We start from the raw sequence: 24,497 nt of genomic DNA, 5'->3' as shown, positions 1-24,497 counted from the left end.
AAGTACTGAGAAGTTAGGAAGCTAGGTTAGAAATGAGAAGAAAACCTATTTTCTCGAATTGCCTCATTTGCCCTATGGTACAAACACTTTCAGGATTCGTGCTGCCAAGCGCTTCTCCCAACCATGAGAGCACTTTGTCTTTTGAAAAAGAGGAAAGGCAGAGATTAGTGGAGGACAACTCATTTTGGCAGGTGGGGCTCTGAGAAGAGGTATTAACTTTTAGAAGGGCTTACAACCCTAAATCAGTGAGCAAAGAGGCGCGGTGTTAAGCAAACAGGATTTGATTGACCTACAGTGACGACAGGCCTTGGGATTTTCTCACAGATAATAACTGGTTGCAGAAAAGAAGACGCCCGAGGCCTTTAACCAAATTGGTCACCTTAAAGCTATGAAATGCCCCACCCAGCAGTAATTATTACTATTATAACAGTAACAATGAAATCAAAAGTAACAGCTGTTATTCTTTGACTGCTGCCCTGCCAAGGCTGGTATTTTATTTTATACGGAGCAAAGAAAGAGGCTTAATCAATTTAAAATCACCCTTTGTTTTGGGAAGGCTTTTGCCATTACCTGAGCAAAAGTCAAGTTTCAACAAGTTGTGAAAACAGCTCTGTGTTTCCAGTTTCCCAATTTCCAGCGTTTACACCTTACACCATGTTTGTGTGTCTGTGATGAAGGTTAAAACAGGGATTTGGTCATACTTCTACGATACCCCCAGTTGGACCGTGGCTGTGACTACCTCTGTAGTTGCCTTTTCTGCCTTCTACCATCTTTGCCTGTTGTTTGTATGGGTTTTTATGTGGCCAAAATAAGAGGCAACTGCGTTTAAATCTGCTAACTAGGGACATCAGCAGGTGGTCTCAAAATCAGGTGAGTTGCCTCTTCTTAGTTCTATTTTTGAAACAACAAAATAGGTTTGATTCTGTGCCACCGTGCCCGGTGAGGTAAGAAAGTGGAGCGTCGCCATCGGCCATCTGTTCAATGCACAGCCGGAAAGCCTTCACCTTCACCCAACCCAGGGCTCTGACGACCGCCTGCCGGGAGACAGGGGAGCCCTGGATCCGGGCTAACTGAAGGGGTCTGCAGCCAGCCATCTTCACGTTGAATAGGGATGTACCGCTGATGGAAATGACAAGCGGATCACAGATTCTGGCACGTCACGGTCTAGCCAAACCCAAACAAAAGCACGTGGCGATAAGGACAGAGTGCTGCACGCTGGGACCTGCGGTGTCCACAGATCTCATAGCTTTATTAAAGAGTCGCTGGTAAGCTATGACGTACTACAAAACTCCGCATCTTTCCTAGAAACTATCCTTTCCTCAGTTGTGTTTATAATGCTTTTTATAATTTCCAGCTCTTCTGTTTGTTTTTATACGGGTGTAAGAGGGTTTCTTTCTCTTCAAGTCAAATCATAGGGCCTCACTGTTTCCAGCTCAAAGTCTCCCTAATGCTGCTAATCTCATATTAACAGCCTACTGACACAGAAGAGACCACAGAAAAGACTGATTGCCAGCTCTCTGGCCCTGTGACCGTGTGCTGGTCAGATCTGGATTAATACTTGAGGCGATTTACCTCAGGAGGCCTTGTTACAGGTGCCTGTAACTCTAAACTCTCCTTGAACTGCCTGGCAGGAGAGGGAGGAGGGGAACCTGTGAATCCACAGCTGATGCAGATGCAAACAAGGCGTCTCTGAAGTTCACTTTTCCTATAGAAAGATCAGGATGACAGCAGCAAAAAAATCCTTGATTTCAAATAAAAGGCGAGGAGCTCAGCATCAACATCCTACCCAGGACACAAAATCCATTGTGATGCTTCCTCTTACTACCTGTCACTGGCAGGAAGTTTGCTTGACTTCAGCTTTTTCAGTTACTAGAAATGGTTACCCAGGAGCATGGGCAAACACGCTGATTTCCTCCAGCATTTGTGTGGTGGTACAGCTCTGCAGCGTATGCTAATTCACGTACGAGAGTGATTCTTTCAGTTTTAAAACCAGTTTAAGCTGTTCGCATTTAAGGAAAGATGGAAAAACAGCATCATTCTTACTTGGGAATGAGCGTCCATGTGACAGTTTGGTTCACCAGCCCAAACGTCCCCAGGCTCCTCTCCAGGGCTGGGCTGCACCTCCTACGTTCGCAGCACTGTGCCGTGCCAACTCTGCTGCTCCATGACCCTACATAGTAGGAGGAGGGTGCTGGGATGACGGATCAGGCTGACCAGCTGTGCTTGACGTCACCCAGCAGAAGAAGAGTCCACGCGCTGCATCTGGGCTGCACAAGGAATATGCCCGACTGCCGGGGACAGAAACGGAGGCAGGAGCCGATGTTGCCCGTGGCCAAGTCAGCCTCCGAGGCTTCACGCATGCCAGAGTCTGGAGCGAGAGCATCTCTCATCTCCACTAAGATGATTCCATTTTGGAATGATTTCATTTTGCTTGTTAATAAATTGCCAATAAAATCGATAATTGCTCCTGGCCTGAAGTGAAACAATCCTGTTACTGAGTTACTGTTACTTGCAGGTCAGAGAGTTGCAAGAGGTTTGGCCTTCAAGGCACCACACTGTCCCCTCTAGGAAGAGGGGTGAAGTACAAAAACATTATACCATACCTTACAAGAGAAATTAATTTTATCCATAATTATTATTACAAGGCGGCTTGTTCCACCTTGGCTTCTGAAACAACCACACTGCAACTCGTACACATCTTCTGTTGGGAGCAACTCCTACCTCTCCCTGACCCTTCCCTGCCTCTGACATAACCACGTGAGTGTTGCGCCTCGCATCTCTTTCCATAGGCCTTTATTAATAAGGAGCATCTGCAAGGAAACAGGATCTGACTCACTCTGCAGCAGCTGCTCCTGCTGCTCACTTCCCCACCTGAAACAACAGTCCCCTCTTTCAAAAGTCGCCTCCATCGCCGCAGCACCCGAATCCAACATCGCCAGTGCAACGCTCTGCTCCCCTTCTAAGGGACAGAATATCCTTGGCTGCTTCCCGTGAAAGAACTTAATTAATTATATCTTTGCAAATCGCAAGCTTACCTTGTTTTTGTGCTGTCTTGCTCCTTTTCCGAGTCTCAGTGGGCAGTATCCAGCCAGTGTGAGTCTTTTTCAAAATTGATTCCTTATCCATATTTGGGAATTTGTGCTGGGCACTAGCTGGTACGAGGCATGTTCTTCCCACAGTGCACTTTGGGACTTGTAGTTCCCAAAAAGGAATGTTGTTTTCCAAGTTGCAAGTGCCGAGCAACGGAAACAGAAGTCTGAAACGCCTTTACCTCTGCCTTTGCTTAGTCGCTGGGCCCTTCCTTTTACAAGGTTTCTGTGCTGTGGGTTTGCCTTAACCAGCCTGAATCCTCCAGGAACGTCTTCCACAGTTAAGGGCACAAGCCTGCAACCTTCTCAGATGCACTGCTGTGCGAAAGCTGCTGCTGCTGCAGAGTGCTCCCCCCGCTACCGTGAGGGGCTGGTGCGTGGTCCTGCCTCCTGGAAACATCTACCTCTAAAAAGAGAGTTATGACCAAGTTTTTAATCACACTCTCCACGCTTTCTTCCCTGCCTTCAACACTGAAATGGCATAGCATCTCGCCTTTAAAAGGCGTGTTGCACTTTTTAACACGTTCTGCATCAACGTATTTTTTTTTTTTTTAGTTAAATAATCACAGTAGGGGGTCAGCATTACCAAATAAATAAGTGCCGCCCCTCCTGTAGAGATTCATTTTTGAAGAGCATTTGCACTGACTGCCATAATTACCTTGTAACCAAGACACCCTATTGTTTTTAAATAACAACTAAAGAAGACTGTGAATCATTGCCTGCAGGCTACTGATGGAGACGCTGTTATTACGTCCAAACTCTGATTCCTTTAACAGCGTAACGTGCTTAAATGTGCAGGGCCACGAAGATGATCAGAGGGCTGGAGCACCTCTCCTATGGAGACAGGATGAGAGAGTTGGGGTTGTTCAGCCTGGAGAAGAGAAGGCTCCGGAGAGACCCTACAGCAGCCTTCCAGTACCTCAAGGGGGCCTATGGGAAAGATGGGGAGGGACTCTTTATCAGGGAGTGGAGTGACAGGATGAGGGGTAACAGTTCTAAGCTGAAAGAGGGGAGATCTAGATGAGATATTAGGAAGAAATTCTTCACTGTGAGGGTGGTGAGGCACTGGAACAGGTTGCCCAGGGAAGCTGTGGATGCCCCATCCCTGGAGGTGTTCAAGGCCAGGCTGGATGGGGCTTTGAGCAACCTGCTCTAGTGGAGGTGTCCCTGCCCATGGCAGGGGGGTTGGAACTGGATGATCTTTCAGGTCCCTTCCAACTCTAACCATTCTATGATTCTATAAAAGCAGAGGCAGGGGGTGACTGAGAGAAAGGCCGTGGATACAGAGGAGGCCAGGAGAGGAAGGAACCCATGACCCCATCCCCCGAGACCCCGCCGGCACAGCGGGGGAGCGCTCTCCCTTTACTACCCGCCCCGAAGGGAGGTGAGGAAAGCCGCGGGACCGCCGCCGTGCTGCCTGCCTCGGAGGCGGCGGCCTCCTCCTCCTCCTCCCCCAGGGCCGGTTGCTCGGGCAGGGACACGCTCGGGGCTGGGCTGACGCCCGGCGGCCGCGGCGGGGAACGGCAGCGGCCGCGGCGGGGCTCTGGCCCTCATGCTAACGGGGCCTGCTCGGCCGCTTGCCCTCGGCAGCCGCACGAGTGAGAAGCTTAAGAGGCTTTTAGCAGGGACCGGCAGCGACCCCGCGGAACGGCGTGGTGATCCCACAGCCGGCGGCTGCAGCCGCTCGGAGGGCCCCCGGAAGGGGGTGGATTTCACCACGAATCCCCGCAGAGCCAGCCGCCGCCCTACCGGCTGCGGGCGGGACGGACCCCCCGGGCAAGAGAGCGCACCGAGGAGCCTCCGCTCCAGCACCGCGCCCTGGCGGCCCTTCATCCCCCCGCTCCCTCACGCCGCCACTAGACTACATGTCCCGCCGGCCCGCGGGGCAGGGAGAAGATGGCCGCCGGGGCGCCCCTTCCGCTGCCGGGAGGCGGTGGCGGGGGGGGGCGCTCCCTCACAACCTGCCGGGGCTGTGGGAGGCTCCGTGACTGCCGCTGGCTGCCCGAGCGGAGCGGAGCCGATCCTCTGCCGGGGGGGTGCGGGGGGCGGTGGCGGCGCTGGAGCCGGAGCCGGGCGGTCGGCGGTCGGTGGGGCGCGGGGAGGGAGGCAGCAGCCCTGCCGGTAGCCCTCCCGCTGCCGCCGCGATGAGGAGCGAGCCGCTGGCCTGGGCCCCGGTCTCGGCCCAGGCGGCCTCGCTGCTGGAGGAGGCGGCGGACCTGCTGGTGCTGCACCGGGACTTCGCCGCCGCCGTGGAGAGGTGTGAGGCGGGCTGCGACAGCCTGGGCCCCGGGACCGGCCCCAGCTCCAGCCCCGAGAGGTGCGAGCGGGGACAGGGTGAGGCGGGGAAGGGGCCTCAGGCTCAGGCTGGCTCCTGACTGCAGGCCCTGTCTGCCCTTTGTGTGGCTTTATGTGTTTAATAGAGGGATTTTTGGGTTTAATAAAGTGGGGCTTGCTTGTTTGTTTTCGGCGAGGGGCTAGAAGCCTCTTCGATTCCAGTATAAACATTATCTGTATGAATGGCAACAGCAGCCGTGGTCCTGGCTGTGGTTTTGCCCAGCTTTTTCTTAACTATCTAAGTTAATGGAGGGTGGCTGTAGTTGCTAAAAAGTCGAGTTGGTAACCATTTAAAACCCGGCTTGGCTTTGGCTGCTATTTGGTAAGGGCCTGCCTGTATTTCCCTTTTTCCTATGAAGAAGGGAACGTTTGAGGGAAGCGAGGTGTGCCAAGGAGCCTTCGTGGCATCCTCCTCCTAGAGATACAGACTCAGTCTGTCTTCTCGGGGGGCGTTGAATTTGCCTTTTTATCGGGGGTGAGGAGAGGGGAAAGGAGGGGAAGCGGCTGTTGGAGAACTGCAGAGTGCCAGGGCTAGGCTGCTGGAACGGATGCAAGGAAAAAGGTGGTTGTAAGAAGCGCTTATTGAAGTGTCTCTTCCTTACCAGTTCTGCAGAAGTGAAATGCTCCCTTTGTGTTGTGGGGATTCAGGCGCTGGCTGAGATGAACCGGTGGAGAGAAGTTCTGTCTTGGGTCCTACAGTATTACCACATCCCTGAACATCTGCCTCCAAAAGTTCTGGAGCTGTGGTGAGTTTCTCTCTGTGGCTGTCAGATACCCAGGGCTTGTGTTATTTAGGTTTAGTAGCAGGACAGACTTGAATATTGTGTGATATTTTCACCTTGTGCGATGTGAGGATGAAAGCAGAACCTGGGACAGGCCTGTACTTGACCTGTGTGTGCTGGAGCGTGCCTGCAGGCCAGCGGATTGCGTCACGGTGAGAAAGTACAAAAGGGGTGATGGTGAGAAAGTAACATTAGTGTCTGCACCTATTGTCCGCCTTGGAAATCTCTCTGTGTGGACCCTGATACACACCTTCATGCTGGGTGCTTGTGGGTAGTAACCATCAGTGACCTCAAACTTACAAAGAGCTGGTGTTTTCTAATATTTCTTTCTTGTATTTCAGTATCCTGTTATACAGCAAAGTGAGAGAGCCGCAGGTGATGCTGGAGGTCGGCAGTAGCTGGCTGAGAGACCAAAGCAATAAGAGCCTCCCCGAGTATGGTTCGTTGCTGGAGCTCTATCTGTCGCATGTGTTGCTTCCACTTGGCCGGTTTGAGCGGGCAGAAGAGCTTGTACGCGGCTGTCATGTTTTTGACAGCGAGCAGCAGTTAGCATTTCTGGGGACCATTTGTGAAAGCCGACGCTGGTGGACTCAACGGGAAGAGATGCACTCAGCTGCTGAAGAGCAGCCAGATGGAGCAGCGGAAACCGTTTTGGGTAGGCTTTCCCTCTTGTTTGTGGTCCTCTGTTATATATTTTTTTTTTTATTTAGTTACTCTTAGTTTACTTAGTTACTCTTACTAACTAAGGGTAGCAAGTATTAATTATGTATTAAGAATATTGTCATGACAAACCAGCCATGAGGAAGTCCTGTTGTGTGCCACAAAAGGAAATGTAAGACTTAGTGATCCATTTTCTCACAATTACAAAGTGTATTTAGTCTCTGCTGATGTCAAGAGATGAGAATTATTTTACAGGTTCAAAAGCACTTCGGAGTAAATGTATTTTTTTTTTTAAAGGTACAAAAGGGAAACTAAAACTACCTAGCAATCCTTTAAGGGTACATTTTGTTGGCTCTGTGTCTGCTCTGCTTTATTTCCATTTACAGTTAAGCCCATGTAGAATAATGCATGTCTGGCATTTTAAGTACTTTTCCTCCTCCAGAACTGTAAATCACTTGATGTTATCTCCCAGGAGATTATGGCACTGCTGTGGCATAAGATCATGTTATATTAAAGTAGGTGCCTAAAAAAAAAAAGGTATAACGAATTATATTACAAAATTGTACTGTTTCTCTGGTCCCTATTACAAAAAACAACAATAACCCAACTCTTGTGCAATCAAACTAAGAACAGGGTTACTCCAGTACCTTAGTTTCTTATTATCTATCTGTGTGATTACATTTTTTTTAACTTAACTTTGCCCTAACAGCCTTTCTGTTCTTGTTTTCCAGGTGCTCTGTCCCAAAAGCTCTTGACCTTGTTGACATTGCTACGTAGAGCACTGAGGTCCATGTCAAGCCATTTCTGCTTACTCCCTTACAAAAAGATGCTCTTGGCTACTTTTCTGCTGTACCTGGTGGTGGTGAGATTAGACCCAGGTACAGTATTAAGATTTCCAATTTTTAAAATTCCATTATGGTTACAGAGATGAAAATAGTTGCTTTTAATCGGTTTGGTCTGAATTCTAGACTCCGCCTCTGCCTCAGTCAGCTTGAGGTGCTGCAAGGTGAATGTTTCCTGGAAGAATGATTGCCTGGCAGGCTGTCCTGGCAGGAAAGCGGAGAGTTGCCCAGGGCAGCAACAGAGTCTTGCATTTGATCTGCTTGTGCTGGAGCTTCACTAGTGATGGCTGCTGCTGTTGCTAAAGAATGGGCTGGTCCCACGACGTAGAGGTAGCAGCTGGGGTGCGGAACAGATGGGTCTTTCTCCTTCTGCTGGGTGGCAGGTGCTCCAGAGCTATTCTGCAGATAGTCCATTGGGAAATACTGGAGAAGGCTTGCTAGGGACGGGAGGAGTGCCCTGAGTGAAGGCTGAAGTACTGAACCAAACAGAAGGAAATAAGACAACTAGGTTTTGGTTAGCTCTAGTTGGGGTTAGTGCTTTCTTAGTATGTTTAGTGTGTCTTAGTTTTACCTTTTATAATGAAAGGCTCTTTTGCTTTTTGTTTTATTCTGCAGCTTCTCCTACATCACTGCCATTCATTTACAAACTGGTCCAGCTCTTCCGACAGGCTTGGGCAGCTGTATTTTCTCCAATCCATAGGCCTCCAATTCAAGACTAAGTGTATTCTATCACAGAATGCGTTTTTTTTCTGCTGCTGTAAAAGTGTCAGCTTGTCTTGAGGATGTTATCAGGCTCTTTGAGGACTGTTGAAGTCAGTGTCCGAATTGAGATGACCACCTGTGAACTCCTGTGTGATGATACCTTCGTTTTTTCAGATGAAGAATCGTGTTGTATGAATTTTGAAACCATGCCAAGTATTCCTAACGTTTTACTTGGCTCTACAGCACTATTCTGTCCAACACCAGCCATAAAGCCACTCCTTCCATAATGTACAACTGAATAAGAATCCCCTTTTTGAAACACTTTTTGATTTGTATGTAGCTCTTGAGTGAGGGTTGCATAGCCAGTTACGAAGTATAGAAGAAGGTTTCATCCTTGCAACTGCTGGGCAGTTTTCTGAACAAGTGAAATAGCGTTCCCGGAGGCATGACTGTAAAAGGCAACGGAGTACCAATAATTAGGGGAATATCTGCTTTGCCTGAAGACATCTGAAAAGCCCAGTTCCTGCAGCATGGGATTTAGGACAAGCATGTGGAAGTAAAACACTGGAGAAAGCGAAGCCTATGGCATTTTGAAGGCCATGGTTTCTTTTGTGACTGATGCCTCCTTACACAGGCGCTTGATTTTAGTCATATTTAAGCCAGAAAGCCAGGGTGGTGGGCCACAAAGACTGTTGTGCTGCATCTTCTTGTCTTGAATGCAAATTACAGCACTTCGTGCTTGCCTGATGCATAGAAATTCTTAAGAGCACGTAGTGGTGGTAAGGAAACATTTATTTTTTTTAAACGATATTCGGTATTATTGTGTAGTTGAACAACTGGCGTTGTTGCATTGTTTTACTCTTTCCCTACCTCTTGCTTTGTTTACATAGGTATCAAAAAGTTTCTGTATGTCTAGAATCCGCTCTCCTCCCATCCCCCAATATCTAAAGTCCTGGTTTATGAGGCACCCATTTAGCAATGCTTGTATCATTCAGAACAAAAATTCCTTAATAGGTAGAAAGAGGTATTTCTCTGAGATCCCAAAACCTTCCCCGGATCTATGGCAAGAAAATTATTGTCTTTGCAGAAGAGCTGTCGCCGGACTGACCCCACTTCAGACCACTTGGGGCAGAAATTGGAGGTTTGGGGTAGAACATTCATTTCTTCTCCATCCATCTACCTATCATCAATTGACAAAGGGTAAATTCCAAAGGAGAGAGCACTGGCCTACTTAAATATTGCTTCCACTGGAGCAAACGGTTGTGTACTGGAGAGCCAAGTTAAAAGTAAGGACCCTTTATGGCAAACAAGTAGCCCACCATCCCAGCATCTGTGCCAAAATGATGCAGGCTGACTCACGTCAGCCCAAACTACAAAATGTTGAACAAAGCAGCCTTTTTGGCGGGCAAATTCTATCCAACACGCCAAACCTGTGAAAAGTAGCCAGTAGAGATCCCAGGAGTCCCCTTCAGGTTGTTCCTTTGTCTCTGCTAGGACTTTACACCAGGATATGTAGCAAGTAATGCTTCACCGTATTAAAAAGTTATTCCTTACATACTTTGCACACGTAGGGAAGAGCTGCTCTTGGTATTGCTAGGTGGTTCTTGTAAGCCAACTGCAAGTGTAGTTAGAACTCTGCAACCAACAGTTGATGGGAAACCAGGTCGAATCAAACACGGAGGCTGTGTCTGGACTAGATGGTATCTACCTGCTCCCTACTTTGCAAGGCCTCACTTTAAGTACTTTGTAAGCCAGTTAATGAAATAGCACACTTGAAGTCAGGCCAATTTCTCACCAAATTAACTGTTTAGGTAACAACCCTTTTTTGCTCTAGTTTTCTATTAAAGTTTTTAATTAGATGGCAGAGATGCAATTTTGGAGGTTGGGACCAGTGGTCTGAGCAGGCCATACTTTATGTTCAGAATGCTGTTAAATGTCGTAGCCGCTCATTTACCAGGACTCTTAACGTTCAACTGGATTTTAAGTATAGGTTGGTAACTTTTCCTTTTTTTGAGTACTACTGATTTTGCGTTTGTATTGTATTTAATTCATCGTGAGAGAGCAAGACGGCAGACACAAGCTGTCAGGGATTTTTTGCAATTGATACTAAAACTGCAAATACTTAATTTCCACAATAAAGTGACTACTGATACATCTCTTTGTAGAGTTGCTTATTTGCGCTGTGATTAAATATACGAAAACTTTTATATTTAATGTACTGATACTCTAGAGTTCTCAAACAATTTCTGGAAATGTTTCACTACATGTCCTCATTGCACAGGTATACTTGAATTAAGTAGAGGACTTCTTCAGTGTGAGTCTGATGAGATCTGATGAACTGATGACGTCAGTAGGGTATAAGTCTGCGTTTTTGTAGGAGTTCAGAGAATGCTAATTACTTTCTGTGAAAGATCCAGCATATATATATTTTTTAAAATATGTAAGTGTCTCTGTGTACGTTGGGATGGCCAAGACCATTACTACCAAGAATAAAGTATCTGATATTTATCTCCAGCTGTGTTTTCTCTCTGCGCTCTCATTATATCATGGAAGGAAAAGACATAGCCATGGGGATCCTACTGTTTAAGCCTTGTCGGAGAGAGTGTGTGTGTGCCATGTGTATGTGAACTTTCTGCTAGTAACTCCAGATACAGGAGGAAATTATAGTTCTGCTTTTTTGTTTTGCCATCTTCTTGCTAGGTGCAAAAAAACTTGCATTGGCCTCTGTTGTAGGCAGCTGAAAGGCTGAAGAACAGTTGTCTGTAATCGGATGAACAAGGGTCTCAAAGATAAGGAATGGCTGGCAGAAAGATGAGGTTTGGTGCCTTAACGCCAGGAGACAAGAAGGTAATCCCATCTATGTGCTGTGTCCACAGATGGTCAAATAAGCAAGTGGAATTCCTTGCAGTTCAGCCTGTTCCCCAACTCATTCCCATCAGAGGAACTTAGGCAAGTTAACTCCACGTCCACCATTCATCTACAGTCATCTTTGTCAGAAAGACGCCATTTAAAAATGACACCACCTTTTGAAAGTGTGAATGAAGAAATTCTGAAATGGTTAATAATCTTTATATTAAATGAGTTACCAGTAGCATATTCACCAGTTGTTAAGAGTTTTAAGGAAGGAAACCGGTTATTTGCGAAAACGCTCCATATGTGTTAAAATTCTGGTCGCTAATACCGGGTTTAGCTTGGAGAATTAAGTGGGAAGGCTTGCTTAAGAACAGACTTTAGGGCTGTGGGCCCTTGTACGTGGGTGAAAGCAAGCTGCTGGTGTAACAGGTGAGTGGGTGGAATGGGGACGTTGCCTGGGAGAGATTATGACCTCGCCTGCCTACGCTGTGATGCTGCGGGGCCCCTGCCGTCGAGGTGTAGATGCCCTGCCACCTCGCAGCAGGCAGCGTACGCACCAGCAGAAACACCAGTAACCAAAGCTGCTGCTACCAATCAGGAAAGGAAGCACACAGGAGAAACCATGGTAAAAAAAGAGCCAGGTTATTTTAGAATCACAGAATCATAGTGTAGAGTCATTCATAGAATGGTCAGATTTGGAGGGGACCTTAAAGATCACCTACTTCCAACCCCCCTGCCATGGGCATGAACACCTTCCACTAGAGCACATTGCTCAAAGCCCCATCCAACCTGGCCTTGAACACTCCAGGGATGGGGCACGGATTTTATGAGATAATGAGCAATGAGTTTGACCTTCTGTTTCCCCCTACTCTGGTTAAGATCTGAGTGAAGGTGGGAAGGCTGAAGTGACTTTTTTGCTTCATTTTGGGGGCAAGAAATGTACACAGTGTACAAACTATTGTGTTAGCTTCATAGTAAATAAATTCAGAGTCCAACATGTACAGCGACATTTGTGTTAATGCATTTATTGTAAGAGAACTCATATGCAGAAAAAGAAGGATGGGGTTGGAACTTATTTTTTCCTTTTTGGGTAGGAGCTACCCTGGATGTACTTTGAATAAAGTATGTTTAACCCTGCGTTATCGCCTTTTCCTACTAGATCATAAAATCATAGAATCATAAAATGGTTAGAGTTGGAAGGGACCTTAAAGATCATCTATTTCCAACCCCCCTGCCATGGGCAGGGACACTTCCCACTAGAGCAGCTTAATCAAAGCTCCATCCAGCCTGGCCTTGAACACTTCCAGGGATGGGGCATCCACAACTTCTCTGGGCAACCTGTTCCAGTGCCTCACCACCCTCACAGTAAAGAATTTCTTTCTAGTATCTAATCTAAATCTCCCCTCTTTCAGCTTAAAACTGTTACCCCTCATCCTATCACTCCACTCCCTGATAAAGAGTCCCTCCCCATCTTTCCTGTAGGCCCCCTTGAGGTACTGGAAGGCTGCTGTAGGGTCTCTCCGGAGTCTTCTCTTCTTCAGCCTGAACAACCCCAACTCTCTCATTCTGTCCCCATAGGAGAGGTGCTCCAGCCCTCTGATCATCTTTGTGGCCCTCCGCTGGACCACGAGATCATGAGTATTAAAATTAAGAGCAAAGAAATGTGGACATTTCCCTAGATACTCTGGATGGGAATCATCTGCCAAAGGATTCATATTGAAATATGCCGTGTCATAGAATCATAGAATGGCTAGAGTTGGAAAGGACCTTAAAGATCATCTAGTTCCAACCCCCCTGCCATGGGCAGGGACACCTCTCACTAGAGCAGGTTGCTCAAAGCCCCATCCAGCCTGGCCTTGAACACTTCCAGGGATGGGGCATCCACAACTTCCCTGGGCAACCTGTTCCAGTGCCTCACCACCCTCACAGTAAAGAATTTCTTCCTTATATCTAATCTAAATCTCTTCTCTTCCAATTTAAAACCATTGCCCCTTGTTCCTGTCACCACTCTTCCTGACAAAGAGTCCCTCTTCAGCTCTTCTGTAGGCTCCCTTCAGGTATTGATAGGCTGTTATAAGGTCTCCCCGGAGCCTTCTCTTCTCCAGGCTGAACAACCCCAGCTCTCTCAGTCTGTCCTCATAGGAGAGGTGCTCCATCCCTCTGATCATCCTCGTGGCCCTCCGCTGGACCCGTTCCAACAGGTCCATGTCCTTTCTGTGTTGAGGACTCCAAAGCTGGACACAGTACTCCAGGAGGGGTCTCACGAGCGCAGAGTAGAGGGGCAGAATCACCTCGCGAGACCTGCTGGCCACACTTCTCCTGATGCAGCCCAGGACACGGTTGGCTCTCTGGGCTGCCAGTGCACACTGCCTGCTCATGTTGAGCTTCTCATCCATAAGCACTCCCAAGTCCTTCTCCTCGGGGCTGCTCTCCAGCCATTCTCCACCCAACTTGTATTTGTGCCTGGGGTTGCCACGTCCCAGGTGCAGGACCCTGCACTTGGCTTGGTTGAACTTCATGCAATTTGCACAAGCCCACCTCTCCAGCCTGTCTAGGTCAAACGAGTGTTTTTGAGAGAACCCTTTAAATTCACAGTACTGGGGAGTCTGCATAGTGATCTACAGAAGGAGACAAGCGCCTTTTTTCTTTTAGAATATGGTACTATGTTTTGTTTTTCAGATTTCTGTTATTAAACTATGTGCATGACACACTACTAAAAACTTTAGAAACCGGTTATTGACTGAACCGCCATAATAACAGAAGTGTATGTATGAGAAGGATTTCTCAATAAATTAATTTAGTCTGACATGTAAAGAGTATCGAGTCCTCTTGAGGACTCTTCAAATGTTTAACTCTTCACATGTTAAATTTGAATTAAAAGTACCCAGGGAATGGGCCGAAACAATCAGTGGTTGAAATCAATTAAGGTACTAAAGGCACTTTAGTTCCTTTAATTTCTACAAATTTGTCTTCCATCTGTCCAACACACATGTTCAACAGAAGGTTGGGACATCAGAAGATATTTCATTCCCTTTGCTTTATCTATATAACACAGCATAGCCGTGTCTTGCCCTGGATAACTGGACTTGGCTCATTCCTTAGTTGGGATCTACTGTTGTTTATTTTGTGCACCTATACACAGTTTTTCTATCTGTATGTGCTCACGTGCACTTAAATGTAGATCCCGTGTACTGTACACCATGTGTAGGCATGACTGCAAATCTCTAGCTGCTGTGACTATTGTTTCTTTCTACGCACAGCAAAATGTTTTTCTTCCTATTTATAAATAAGTGTCAGAATATTTTCCATTAATTCCAGTCTTGTGGAAAATTTCGTAATCGCTGGTGGATTCGGGGTTTCAGGAAAAATCAGCCTATAGACTCTTAGGGTGTTCACCGGTTCTTCTCACCATTTCCCCCATCTTCTCCTTTCAGCATGAGTGCATCTCTCTTCACATTGGCCAAGCCGGAGTTCAAATCGGCAATGCGTGTTGGGAACTCTTCTGTCTGGAGCATGGCATTCAGCCAAACGGCACCTTCATCGACCAGCCCAGCAGTGATGACTCTTTTGCCACATTCTTCAGAGAGACAAGCTCCAGAAAATTCGTGCCCAGGGCTGTTATGGTGGACTTGGAGCAAACTGTAATAGGTCAGTATAGGACTAATCTTGGAAAATAGAAATTAATTAACTCTTCTGGGCGCCAAAGTTCAGATCACTGAATAGCAGGACAATGCCCTTACCGTTAGGGATGATCCCAACATACAGGCAAAACGTACAGAGTTTAAGTTCTTAATACCAGCTGTTAATTAAAGCTTTGTTATTCTCAATGAAAAGATGAAAACTGGACTGCGCTCTGTCATGGGTACTCTACTAATAATAAAATCAAAAGTTTACTATTGTTTAAACCTCCACTGGTTATGAGTACAATTTAGCTTTCTTGAAGGGATTCCTTTCTGGTCTTTTTTTTGTGGTGATATTTTTCTTTTCCTAACTGATGGAAAATGCCTTCCTCAAATCCAGATGCCAGAGAGGAGGATGAAGAATCAGGCAACAGAAGTGTCCTGACAAATTTTCAGGGGAAACCACTGTTTTACTCTTGCAAATCTGCTCTTTTTCCAGTCATTCCCCTGAAGGTTCTGATGGATCTTAATCTGATCAGTATATAGAGCTGAAATTTTACCGTAGCGTGGCACAGCCCTCATTTGATAAACGAATTCATTTGCGTAACATGGCAACTTACACTTGGAGCAGAGTCCACTCCTTTTTTTTTTCAAAATGGAGAACATCTCGGATGACACTCCTCACCTCTGTACTTTGTTTTTCAACATACGGATTTCCATACCATTTTCTGCAAACATAAAATGCTTCATTTGTTTTGCAAACATTATCAAACTCGGTGAAATATCTCTTCCCAGCTTCTGCTTTTTCTCTCTTGTTCAGATGAAGTGCGGACTGGCACCTATCGGCAGCTTTTCCATCCAGAACAGCTGATCACTGGGAAGGAAGATGCGGCAAATAATTACGCACGTGGCCACTACTCTGTTGGCAAAGACAAAATTGAGGCGGCATTAAATTGTATCCGCAAGCTGGTATGCACTATTCCACTGGAAGCACGACCTTGGGAGGGTGGGAGGGGAAGTAAACACCACATACGGTTTTTGATAGTGGCTCTCCTTTAGCTTTAACTATTGTTACTGGTTCAGAACAGAGATATGCAAGTCCTGGATGTCCCATCTTAGTTCCATATGAATGGAAGACTTAAACGGAAAACCTCAAATATTGCTATAGCAGTATTATTGTATGAAAAAAAATGATATAACTCTATTGATACTCTAGCCTGAAGGGAAAAGAGACAATGAGAATTTTCTGGGAAAACTACTGACTTTAGCGTTGTGCACTGGGTGTGATTATTGCTGTACCTATTTAAGAGTATCATTTAAAGACATGTTGGCTTATTCTTTCACTTTTCGTTTTGACTTTCAGGCTGATGCCTGTTCTGGGCTGCAAGGATTCCTGATCTTCCACAGCTTTGGTGGGGGTACTGGCTCGGGCTTCACCTCCTTACTGATGGAACGCCTCTCCATTGAATATGGAAGGAAGTCCAAACTAGAGTTTGCCATCTACCCAGCCCCTCAGGTCTCTACTGCTGTGGTGGAGCCCTACAATTCCATCCTGACCACACACGCCACCCTAGAGCATTCAGACTGTGCCTTCATGGTGGATAATGAGGCCATCTATGACATCTGCCGCCGAAACCTGGACATCGAGCGCCCCACTTACACTAACCTCAACCGCCTCATCAGCCAGATTGTCTCCTCCATCACCGCCTCGCTGCGCTTCGACGGTGCCCTCAACGTGGATCTGACGGAGTTCCAGACAAACCTGGTGCCCTACCCGCGCATCCACTTCCCCTTAGTGACCTACGCCCCCATCATCTCCTCTGACAAGGCCCATCACGAGCAGCTCTCGGTGGCTGAAATCACCAGCTCCTGCTTTGAGCCCAACAACCAGATGGTGAAGTGTGACCCAAGACACGGGAAGTACATGGCCTGCTGCATGCTCTACCGAGGTGATGTAGTTCCCAAAGATGTCAACGTAGCAATTGCTGCTGTCAAAACCAACAAATCCCTCCAGTTTGTCGACTGGTGTCCAACAGGCTTTAAGGTGAGTAGGGGTGCCCTGAGCCTCTCTCACATGTTTAAAGGGCAAGTTCAGTCTAGCAGGAAACTTGAATTTAAAGTTTTAGATCTTGCATGTTTTCCATTTGTGAGAAGAATGAACATAAGAAAGACGTTTTTGTATAAAATGTGCCTTTTCTCCTTTGGACATCCCATTGACACAGACCCCTAAGTATTTAAGTAAATGGAAGCATATATAGTATTTCTATATGTAGTAACAGGAGAATGCCAACTCTATAAGACTTTAAACTTAGATTGCATTTTAGGAAAAATATCGAGGTAAGGCTTATACTCTGAAGACACTGAGACACTTGAGAGTGTCCTTCATGAGATGTAAAAAACCAAACCAACCAACCAAAAAAACCCCAAAAGTTATCAATAATACATTGTTGGCAAAAGAAACATTTCTACAACATCTCTGCAAAGAGGTATTTTTTTTTCGTTGTCCTGATATTTTTGTAAGTTTTTCTTCATTAAGGTTCAGTTCTGGTTAGTCGCCTTTTTTTTTTTTTTTTTTTGGTCTTGAGTGAGGTTAAGGAATTGACTTGTGCACAAAAAATAGCTTGAATGACATTAGACTTAACACTGATGTGATCTGAATTTTTCTCTACCTCTTTTCCTCCCCTCACCAATGGTTTTACCTTTTTCTTACCCTGTTTATTGTCTTTGTCCCTTTTCTCATAACTCTCTTTATTCCTCCATCTTTTCTATTGTTATTTGCAGGTTGGGATCAACTATCAGCCTCCTACAGTTACACCAGGAGGAGACCTAGCCCAGGTTCAGCGAGCAGTCTGCATGCTGAGCAACACCACGGCCATTGCAGATGCCTGGGCAAGGCTCGACCACAAGTTTGATCTGATGTATGCCAAGAGAGCTTTCGTGCACTGGTATGTGGGTGAAGGCATGGAGGAAGGAGAATTCACAGAGGCCCGAGAAGACCTGTGTGCCCTGGAGAAGGAATATGAAGAAGTGGGAACCGACTCCTTTGAAGATGAAAACGAGGAAAAGGAATTTTAAAATACACTGTGCCCTTTCCTGTGCATAAGATTGTCTCTGTCTCTTTTTTTCATGTGGCTGTGTTTCTGCTTGGCTCACACACACCTAGTCCATTGCCATCTTAGTAGACTATAAACAGGTCTCCACTATGAGATCACAAGACAGGAAATACAGGATATATGACCTACTTTTTTGCTAATTTATCCTGAAAGGACCTCTGCCATCTATACTGTCATTTATTCAATACAGAGATACAGTCATGTAGCTGTAATATTATTTGCAGAACTCTTGCTTCAGAATGTCCCAGATAATTGCTATGGTCCCCGTGTAAGAAGTTACCTACAGGGCTCAGTCTTTATTTCAGACTAATTCGAAACATAATGTTTGTAAAGCTATAAGATGCACTGAGAACTCTGTTGGTGCCAAGAACATACAGCTTGTGCTAGTGCCCTTGCTTCTGCAGAATCCACAGTGCGGGGTGGTTAGAAGGTGTGATTTTGCCAGCCGGCCTGAGCAGTGGCACAATTCAGGTACTCTTAGCTTCAGGAGTTCAGAACGTACTATGCTTATGCAGCAAGGGTGTAACAATCCTAACTGGACTGGTCTGGAGGCACAAGTAGTCTGACAGCTCTGTTGTAACTGATAAATGAACAACATCTATGACAGAGTCAAGGGCCTTAAAAGGACCAGCTTGTGGCACGCAGGACAGAAGCATTACCGGCTCCATGGGGCTTACTGGGATCACGATAAATCAGAGCCATGACAAAAAATGTGGGTGATCGATAGGTATAGGTGGGATGTCTAAGATCACCAGCTACGACTTCACAGCTTAAGTCTTAATAAAGTATGTTTTTGTATATTTCCATTGCTTGAGGATTTTAGAACAATATACTGTTAAGGCAGGCAGGCAGGTGGCTAGACATGGCCTGAGGTTAAACTGATGGAATAACAAGAGGAACTGTTGGATGTTGCAGACAACGGAACTGGAAAAAGTGGCTAACCAACCCTAAGCTGGGTCTAAACTAATGAGGTAGTGGCCGGAGAAGCTACTGGGCATTACATATAGTGAAAGGAGCGTTTTGGGGACCCCAGCTTGAGTGTGATATCAACAGAAAGTGAAGGGCGTGTTGGCTTAACTGGGGGTACTTGCTACAGCTGAAATTACCAAATAAAGGTGTAAAAGTAGCAGAACGGGGCCAGTGGTGAAAAAGTGGGGGTGGGGTGTCTATTTAGGAGTGGGGGGGAAAGCAAGACAAAGGTAGTAGAAGGTAAAGAAAGTGGTGTCTGTTTGGGGGTACTTGTCAAGCAGCCCTATGCTTGAACAACGCCTGGAGCAAGGCAATAAGCCTGTTTGTGCTGACCTTACCATGTGTGTCCAACTTGCTTATGAGCTCCTGGTTATCTGGAAGGTTTCCCTTAGCACTGATGAACAGACACCCCGGAGGGGATGGAGGACGGACCAAGTATATACCCCTGTTATTTTCACACTGGATTTATTATCTTGTTGCCAAGAGAGCCAATGGGATCCTGGGCTGCATATGGAAGAGTGTGGCCAGTAGGTCGAGGGAGGTCATTCTCCCCCTCTACTCTGCACTGGTGAGGCCACAACTGGAATACTGCATCCAGTTCTGGGCTCCCCAGTTCAAGAGAGACAGGGAACTACTGGAGAGAGTCCAGCGCAGGGCAACCAAGATGATTAAGGGATTGGAACATCTCCCTTATGAGGAAAGGCTCAAAGAGCTGGGGCTCTTTAGCCTGGAGAAGAGAAGGCTGAGGGGAGACCTTATCTATGTTTACAAGTACCTAAAGGGTGGGTTGAAGGATGATGGAGCCGGACTCTTTTCAGTGGTTTCCAGCGATAGGACGAGGGGCAATGGGCACAAGCTGGAACATAGGAAGTTCCATTCAAATATGAGGAGAAACTCCTTTAGGGTGAGGGTGCCAGAGCCCTGGAACCAGCTACCCAGGGAGGTCGTGGAGTCCCCTTCTCTGGAGATTTTCAAGACCCGCCTTGATGCAGTCCTGAGTGATGTGCTCTGGGCAATCCTGCTTTAACAGGGGAGTTGGACTAGATGAGCTCTAGAGGTCCCTTCCAACTCTGACAATTCCGTGATTCTGTGATTCCGTGATTATTGACCTTTCATAAGTGGATTTCTTTTAAAAAAATAATCCATGTTTTGACTGAAACATATACTCAGTACATACAACTTGAGCAGGGCTACAGAAATGCATTATGTTTCACCCAGCTGTTGAGGAGTATTGTCCCGCTTCTGGTAGCTCAGTTTGTATTAGGATTGCTAAATTAGAGCTACGAAGATGATTAGGGGACTAGAACACCTCTCTTACGAGGAAAGGCTGAGGGACTTGGGTGTTTTTAGTCTGCAGAAGAGAAGACTATGGGGGGATCTGATCAATGCTTATAAATACTTAAAGGATGGGTGTCAAGAGGATGGAGCTGGTCTTTTTTCAGTGGTGCCCAGTGACAGGACAAGAGGTAATGGGCACAAACTTGAACAGAGGAAGTTCCATCTAAACATGAGGAGGAACTTCTTTACTTTGAGGGTGGCAGAGCAGTGGAAAAGGCTGCCCAGGGAGGTGGTGGAGTCTTTATCTTTGGAGATATTCAAAACACACCTGGACACGTTCCTGTGCAACCTGCTCTAGGTGGACCTGCTCTGGCAGGGCGGATGGACTAGATGATCTCCAGAGATCCCTTCCAACCCCATATCATTCTGTGATTCTGTGATTCTGTAAACAGTCATAAAGAAAAGCAGACACATCCAGAAATGTCACTAGTGTAGTTTGCCCTTTATCTGCAAAATGCATGGCTGGTCCTTATATTAGTAACTACAGTTCTGAACTTGCTATATTAGGGAAGATAATTCTGCAAGTCCAGACCTAATTCCACAATTTTTAACACATACATAGAAATTTTTTATATGACAATTCTTACCAAAAAGGAAAAAACTCTTTCTAAACTGTATCCTCAGATGTACTTAATTTTTCTTTATTTAAAAGTAATTAAAAAATACATAGCACAGTTCTCTGTTTCAGGGACAATGCCTGAAAGCCAATATTTTATCAATATAGCAGATTTTTATGTGGATACCGAAATACTAGGCTTTAGGATAATTTCAGAAACGCCTGAAATGAGATGCTATCAATTCTCCCAGTAGGTGGCAACAGAATGACAGAATGGAGTTCTACAGGAGACACGAGGAAGCATTAAGTCTTCATTCACATAACGTAATGTGGGAAAGTAACGGAAGATTGGTGAGGAGGACTGTAAATACGCTCAAGTGACTCGCATGTGGGGTGCTGGAAAACACATATATCACACTAATTGTTGCTTAGTTCTGTGTGCTCAACAAGTAGGACATCTGCATTTAGATAAGACAGGCCTGGGATGGACTCAGGGACACCTTATCGAACACGCCCGAGATTCCTGCCCTGCTGTTGAAGAGATCAAAGCACAGCGGAAAACTCTGCCTGCCAGAATCCTTGAAATACAGGCCCAAACAGCAAGTGGGAGCTCTCTCCAGCTCTCTCACTCCCTTCCTAACAAGGACTCTCTAGCTACTAAGGACTCCTGCTCCACGGTACCTGCATCCCCTGCTTGCCTGCCTCTGCCCAGGTGCTGCTTCAGAGGTTCCCCGATCCATGAGGTGTTGAGATTAAATTTGTTCTTTGCCCTTAATCCATGGTTTTGAGGTTGTTCCTGCATCCTGCCTGCATCGGCTCACACACATAAGAAGGTACTATAATGTGTGGGAGATGCACAGACTTTCATCTGTGTCTTTCCATCACCCCAGACCAGCACGTCTTTCCAGCACTTGAGTTTATGGGCTATCTCATGGCAGAGTAGGTCAAGCACTGTCTTTGGCCTAAAGCAGATCTGCAAAGGCCTTTCTCTTAGCTATGCGTCTGTGAGAAAGGGTCATCCCCACGTTCTTCAAGCTCAATTGATTCTAGAGAGATGGCACATAGTCATTGCGCTCCCACCGCCCAGGGACACCACTCAAAACTCGGTCACTCCCTGCTCCCTGGAAGTTTTTGACAGGTGAGGCATGGCCCAGCCTCTCTTCAGCGTGGCCACCCAAAACTGGTGAGTCTACGGGTCCTGGGACAGTTGAGTTTGGTTGGGGTGGAGAGAGGAATGATAAACACTGCCTCCCAGAGGTGCTCTCACCACCTATTTCAGAAGAGAGAAGGGGGCAATGGAAGAGCAGAGAAGGGACTCAGTCCAGCAATGGACTAAATTGCAAATAATTCAGTAATTCACAGAGCTCTTTTAGGTTTTGGACCTGCTAGATCTGACATGTTGACTCACAGAGTGTCTAAGAGGATTTGGGTGGTGGACTGCTCAAAGGACCTTTTCCTGAGGTGAGTCTCTGCACAGAGCTCCACATCTGGTGGAGCTGAGAGCTTTAACATTTCAGATTGTCTGGAACACTGGAGCTTGGCTGGAATGTTACCAGTTCCATTGGAAGAAGAACACTAGAACAACCTATTTCTCAGTCTCAAAGCAATGATCTGGTGATTTTCTGGAGAAGCGTGGGATTCAGATAGCTTAAGCAAAGCAGCAGACAGAAATTGTCACAGGAATTCTTCCTCTGTAAAAAATACTTGTGGCTCTAGAAATCTCTGTAGCTTTTCCTAGCCAAAATCAAAGCGGAGTGATTTGCAGGTTTATGTAAAGATCAGCAAAATGAAGACTACGTATACCAAAGTAAATGTAAGTGTATAAAAACCAGTATGAACTATTTTGCACTGTTAAAATGTTGGCGTTATTTAGAGAATCATAGAATCATAGAATCATAGAATCGTCTAGGTTGGAAGAGACCCTTGGGATCATCGAGTCCAACCATCTACCCTACACTACAAAGTTCTCCCCTACACCATATCCCCCAACACCACATCTAAACGACTCTTAAACACATCCAGGGATGGTGACTCAACCACCTCCCTGGGCAGCCTATTCCAATGCCCGACCACTCTTTCTGTGAAAAATTCTTTCCTAATGTTCAGTCTAAACCTACCCTGTTGCAATTGAAGCCATTCCCTCTTGTTCTGTCATTAGTTACCTGTGTGAAGAGACCAGCACCAACCTCTCTACAGTGTCCTTTCAAGTAGTTGTAGAGAGTGATGAGGTATCCCCTCAGCCTCCTCTTCCTCATACTAAACAGTCCCAGCTCCTTCAACCTTCAACCACTCTTCATATGATTTGTTTTCCAGGCCCATAGATAGACCTCTATGCAATACGTTTTGCATGTAACAGCCACTAAAGTATTTACTTTTTCAGCAAATCCTCCTGTTTTCCAGCATTTTTTACGTCATTACCATAGCATCTGGGCTATATGCATAATAGCGCTGCATTTTGGCTCCTGTATACATACATGTATGTATGTATATATTGAGATATCTACAGATAGATGCACATGGATATCTAAAGGCATATACACATTTACCTGTGTAGAGATGTATAAGAAGACGTCATAAACATCTCTGAACAGAAGAAAAAAAGGAAATTATCTACCCTAACTCATGTACCTCACATTGTACAGAGAAGCTGTTTTGCAGGTCCTGTTGACAGAAGCTCAGGTACAGAAGCTGCAGTGATGACAGCTACAGAAAAACAGATCAGGCAGAAACTACAGATGGTCACCCAAAACCCAGCATTTAAGACATGTGGCACTCATATTTCTGTTCATCTTTTTCTAGGTTGCATAAAGTATGCCTTTATACATATAACCTCTATGAAATGTTTTTGCTGCACTTACAAGTGATAATCATAGAATCATAGAATCATAGAATGGTTAGAGTTGGAAGGGACCTTAAAGATCATTGAGTTCCAACCCCCCTGCCTTACATAGGTAAGATAGGAAGATACATAGGTGCTGGTTGCTGAGAGTGGCAGAAAAATCTATTCATACCACCATGTCAAAGTAGACTAACCTAAACTTTAGGAATTGCGTATTTAAATTTCTACTGATTAAACATCATAATAAACGGTAAGTTTATAAAATCAGGGGATACATAGTGCTCAGATTCAAGCAATTAAGTGTGCCTTCCTCTTTGTTACCTAAGATTTGTAAACACGAGGATTTCTCCACTGGGAGAAGCTGCTGCTTTCCAATGCCGAGCCAGTGCAGAAGGAGCGGACAATAAATTGGTGGAAGCAACTGCCCTAATTTGGTGTGAGAATGTTTATGTGATGCCTCCAGCTACGTCTTGCAATAAGCACTGCAATGAGAATCAAATTGCTTTCTGTGTTTGGACAGAGGAGTTAGAGCCTGTACTGAATACTGCCCCATACTGCTGACAGCCCAGGTGACTCCTCCCAGGAAGAGAAGCGATAGAAGGAAATTGAAGCATTAATAGAGAGGCAGCTGGAGTAAGGACGGAAAGAAGTCAGGCCATCATTTAAGAGTCCTACTAGAGCACGCTTCAGAATGGTAATTATGTTTACTTTCCAGTTCTCTATTTTTGGTTTTTCTTCTCTCCTTCTCTTTTTTCATCCATTTGCGTTCTTATACCCTCTTGGTCTTCTGTATTGGAATT

General features: G+C 45.9%; 2 protein-coding genes across 2 annotated transcripts; both read left to right on the top strand.

Annotated features, from left to right (window-relative positions):
• Positions 1-5,233: 5,233 nt before the first annotated feature.
• PEX26 (peroxisomal biogenesis factor 26) lies at positions 5,234-10,558 on the top strand. Its single transcript, XM_074144355.1, has 5 exons — positions 5,234-5,406; positions 6,029-6,169; positions 6,547-6,860; positions 7,597-7,743; positions 8,323-10,558. The coding sequence occupies exons 1-5, from the start codon at positions 5,234-5,236 to the stop codon at positions 8,424-8,426; spliced, it is 879 nt and encodes a 292-aa protein (XP_074000456.1). The 3' UTR covers positions 8,427-10,558.
• On the top strand, positions 9,126-17,957 carry LOC141462487 (tubulin alpha-2 chain-like). Its single transcript, XM_074144354.1, is given in 7 exon segments — positions 9,126-9,167; positions 11,575-11,647; positions 13,518-13,528; positions 14,697-14,910; positions 15,703-15,851; positions 16,246-16,926; positions 17,664-17,957. Coding segments are annotated over 7 exon segments (1,464 nt in total).
• Positions 17,958-24,497: the final 6,540 nt, after the last annotated feature.

The sequence above is a fragment of the Numenius arquata genome, chromosome 2, assembly GCF_964106895.1.
Source record: "Numenius arquata chromosome 2, bNumArq3.hap1.1, whole genome shotgun sequence".
Classification (NCBI taxonomy): Eukaryota; Metazoa; Chordata; class Aves; order Charadriiformes; family Scolopacidae; genus Numenius; species Numenius arquata.
This window is presented reverse-complemented; position numbering and strand designations above follow the sequence as displayed.

Bases quoted from the DNA above. Each gene is read 5' to 3' on its own strand.
- PEX26 (XM_074144355.1), top strand. From the start codon at position 5,234: ATGAGGAGCGAGCCGCTGGCCTGGGCCCCGGTCTCGGCCCAGGCGGCC. The intron at 6,170-6,546 runs GTGAGTTTCTCT...CTTGTATTTCAG, and splicing joins CCAAAAGTTCTGGAGCTGTG to TATCCTGTTATACAGCAAAG. The intron at 7,744-8,322 runs GTACAGTATTAA...TTTATTCTGCAG, and splicing joins GGTGGTGAGATTAGACCCAG to CTTCTCCTACATCACTGCCA.